The sequence below is a fragment of the Myotis brandtii genome, unplaced genomic scaffold (genome assembly GCF_000412655.1).
Source record: "Myotis brandtii unplaced genomic scaffold, ASM41265v1 scaffold699, whole genome shotgun sequence".
NCBI lineage: Eukaryota > Metazoa > Chordata > Mammalia > Chiroptera > Vespertilionidae > Myotis > Myotis brandtii.
This window is the reverse complement of record NW_005370733.1, coordinates 914,392-917,574: the sequence shown is the minus strand read 5'-3', so window position 1 is coordinate 917,574 and position 3,183 is coordinate 914,392. Positions and strand designations below refer to the sequence as shown.

Genomic DNA, 3,183 nt, shown 5'->3' with positions numbered 1-3,183 from the left:
GCAGGCTGACGCTCTATCCACTGAGCCAAACCTGTTTTGGCCCCTCACGCCCTCTTGTCCCACCTTCCAGCTGAGCGGGGCCCACCTCCCCGACTGGGGCTTCCGGCAGCTGGAGGTGGTTGGGGAGAAGCTGTCCCGGGGCTACCACGAGAGCGCCGTGTGGACCGTGGAGGAGCACCGCTACGGCAGGAGTGAGTCGCTGACCCCCGGCCCTTGTGGGGATGTGCCCACAACCCAGGTACATGCCCTTGACTGGAATCGAACCTGGGACCCTTCAGTCCGCAGGCTGACGCTCTATCCACTGAGCCAAACCTGTTTTGGCCCCTCACGCCCTCTTGTCCCACCTTCCAGCTGAGCGGGGCCCACCTCCCCGACTGGGGCTTCCGGCAGCTGGAGGTGGTTGGGGAGAAGCTGTCCCGGGGCTACCACGAGAGCGCCGTGTGGACCGTGGAGGAGCACCGCTACGGCAGGAGTGAGTCGCTGACCCCCGGGCCCTCGTGAGAGGCGGCACAGCTCCCACGCTCTGTCGCACACCACACGCCCCTCCCATGCCCGCTGAAGCTGCCAACAGCCAGGGGGTTACCCTGCGGTCGACAGGCAGTGTGAGCCGAGCTCTCACGGGTCCAAAGACCCTAATTTGTCAGTTTCTCGGGGAAACAGAATGGGATGCCGCCAGTCGCCGTGGGGTTTGGAAGGCAGGGAAGCCGCTGGCGCCGAGCCCACAGCTGTGCCCAGCTCCTGACCTTAATCTGCTCCTGTTCTTTCGGGCCTGGTGTGTCCGTCAGGCCAGGAGCAGAAGGAGAGGGAGCTGGAGCTGCACTCACCAACTCACGTGGACGTCAGCAGGAACCTGAGCTTCATGGCCAGATTCTCGGAGCTGCAGGTGACGTGGAGCGGGAGGCGGGAATGGGGGCTGTGGAGTCCTCACCCCCCACGTCAGTCTTTACCTGGGACCTGACGCAGTGGAAGGAGCGTGTCCGTCCCTCCCGCCACCCAGCCACCCAGCATGCCACGTTGCCAGGCCCCAGTCAATCCGACGGAGACCAGAAGCACGGCTCCCTAGTCTAGATGTGCCCTTAGACGAGGTGACTGGAGCCCCTGGGGCCGGCCACTTCCTGGCCACCAGCAGGTGGGAATTCAGGTCTCCTGCCGAGCCCGCCAGTCAGGCCGCACTGCCTCCGCTGCGCCTTCCAAATGAGCTTGAGGTTGGGCCCCACGCGCAGGTGCCTGGCTGCCTGACGGGCTCTGGCTGTGTTGCAGTGGAGGATGCTGACGGTGAGGAGCGACGACTCGGAGCACAAGTACAGCTCCACGCCGCTGGACTGGGTCACCCTGGACACCAACATCGCCTACTGGCTGCACCCCAGGACCAGTGTAAGCAGAGCTGCGCCGTGGCCTTAATCCCCTCTGCTTCCCGCCGAGTCTGCTGGCTCCTGGGCTGGCCTCAGAGCCGAGGAGCGAGGGCGCGTGTGCGGTGGAAGGAAGCGGCCTCTGCTCTTGTGGCCGCACTGGGCCTTCCCTGCTGTCCGTGCTCGGCCCCTGCGCTCAGCAGGCAGAGCTTCCTTCAGGCACCTGTTGTCGCTTCCCCCAGGGAAGGCGGCAGAGCCGGCTCAGCCATGGCTCCTGGGATGACACAAGCTAACGATGCTCACGTCCTCCCGGCCCAGAGCGCGCCGAGCGGTCACTCGCAGAGCAGGGCCCCGGGCACACCCTTAGCTCTGCGTTGCTCTGTGTGAGTCCCTCTGGGAGCAGCCTGCTGTTGAAGACAATCGCGGCTCCTGATTGTAGGAAACTCCGCATGTCCTAGAAAGGGCCCCGTCAGGAACAGGCCCCATGGAGGCTGCGCTGATGGCATCTCTCCTCATAGGCTCAGATCCACCTGCTGGGGAACGTGGTGATCTGGGCTTCCGCCGGCCTCGCCACTGCGCTGTACGCCCTGCTCTTCTGCTGGTACCTGCTCCGCCGCCGGAGGCGTGTCTGTGAGCTCCCCGAGGGTGCGTGCACGCTCCCCCCGTTTCTCCTCCTAGTTCTGACCAGAGCTCAGCTCACCAGGAAGCTCTGCCTTTAGGTGGCATCTTTGTTTCTGCATCCAGGGGCGTAAATTACTTTGTCTCCCCAGAGACAAAATGTTGCAGTTCAGCTCCCACGTGACCTTCGGGGCTTCTCCAGGGAGTGCAGGCACTGGGCAGGGAGTGCAGGCACTGAGCAGGGAGGTGCAGGCACTGGGCAGGCACTGGGCAGGGAGGGGCAGGCACTGGGCAGGGGTGGCTGGTGAGCCCAGGGCAGAGCCGCCATGAGTACCCAGTGGAGGGTCTGGTGTTTGCTAGTAACAGAAACCCACTTAGCACCTCCTATTGTGGGGCTCCGGGAACTGGCCCGTCCTCCCCACTGGACGGGCGGCCCCTCAGCTCCCCGAGGAGTTGTACCGACCAGATAATCCCGACACGGGACCTTGACGAGCAGCAGAGGCTGGGCCTCCCGCAAGGGCTGGTATTTCTCAGAGGAGGGACCGTGAGGACCCAGCGGGTGCTGCAGGGGGTTCTGAGGACCAGTCTGTTCTTCCTCCAGCAATGGGGGGGTGGGGGGAGTGAAGTGCGGAGCCTGCGGTGACTTAGGGTCAGCGCTGGCCTGCGCCACCCTCCCCAGATTCCTGGCTGCGCTGGGTGCTGGCCGGGGCCCTGTGTGCCGGCGGCTGGGCGGCAAACTACCTCCCGTTCTTCCTGATGGAGAAGACGCTCTTCCTCTACCACTACCTGCCCGCACTCACCTTCCAGATCCTTCTACTGCCCGTGGTCTTGCAGCACATCGGCGAGCACCTGTGCAGGTCTGGGCCATCACAGTGTGAGGGGCGGACTGGGGCCCTGGGGTTGAGGACGAGCCTGCACAGCTGTTGGGGTGGGAAGTGGGAAGTAGGTCTGTGGTCCAGAGACCAGGAGGAAGGCGAGCAACGGGAACCTGAGGGTGGGGAGGGTTCTCGAACGGCCATATTGGCCCGATTGCAGGCGCAGAGGAGGTAGACCGGGAAGCTGTGTAACCTGGGGCGGGGCTGGGAGCCTGGAAGCCTGGAAGGGGGAGGTGGGGGGGGGAGCCGTGATGCGTGGGGTTCGCGTTCAGGTGGAGCAGAGGCCTGGAGACCCGAGAAGTGGGCCAGCGAGGAAATCATGCTCAGCACCAGGCCGCTGT

At 64.8% G+C, this 3,183-nt stretch overlaps 1 protein-coding gene across 1 annotated transcript in view; it reads left to right on the top strand.

Annotated features, from left to right (window-relative positions):
- POMT1 (protein-O-mannosyltransferase 1) overlaps window positions 1-3,183 on the top strand; it is a 13,452-nt gene that overhangs the window by 9,793 nt on the left and 476 nt on the right. Inside the window, exons 14-18 of the mRNA XM_005882140.2 lie at window positions 71-191; window positions 786-883; window positions 1,261-1,374; window positions 1,868-1,994; window positions 2,647-2,824. Of these exons, the coding sequence (XP_005882202.1) occupies window positions 71-191; window positions 786-883; window positions 1,261-1,374; window positions 1,868-1,994; window positions 2,647-2,824 (638 nt within the window). The remainder of the gene's footprint in view (window positions 1-70; window positions 192-785; window positions 884-1,260; window positions 1,375-1,867; window positions 1,995-2,646; window positions 2,825-3,183) is intronic.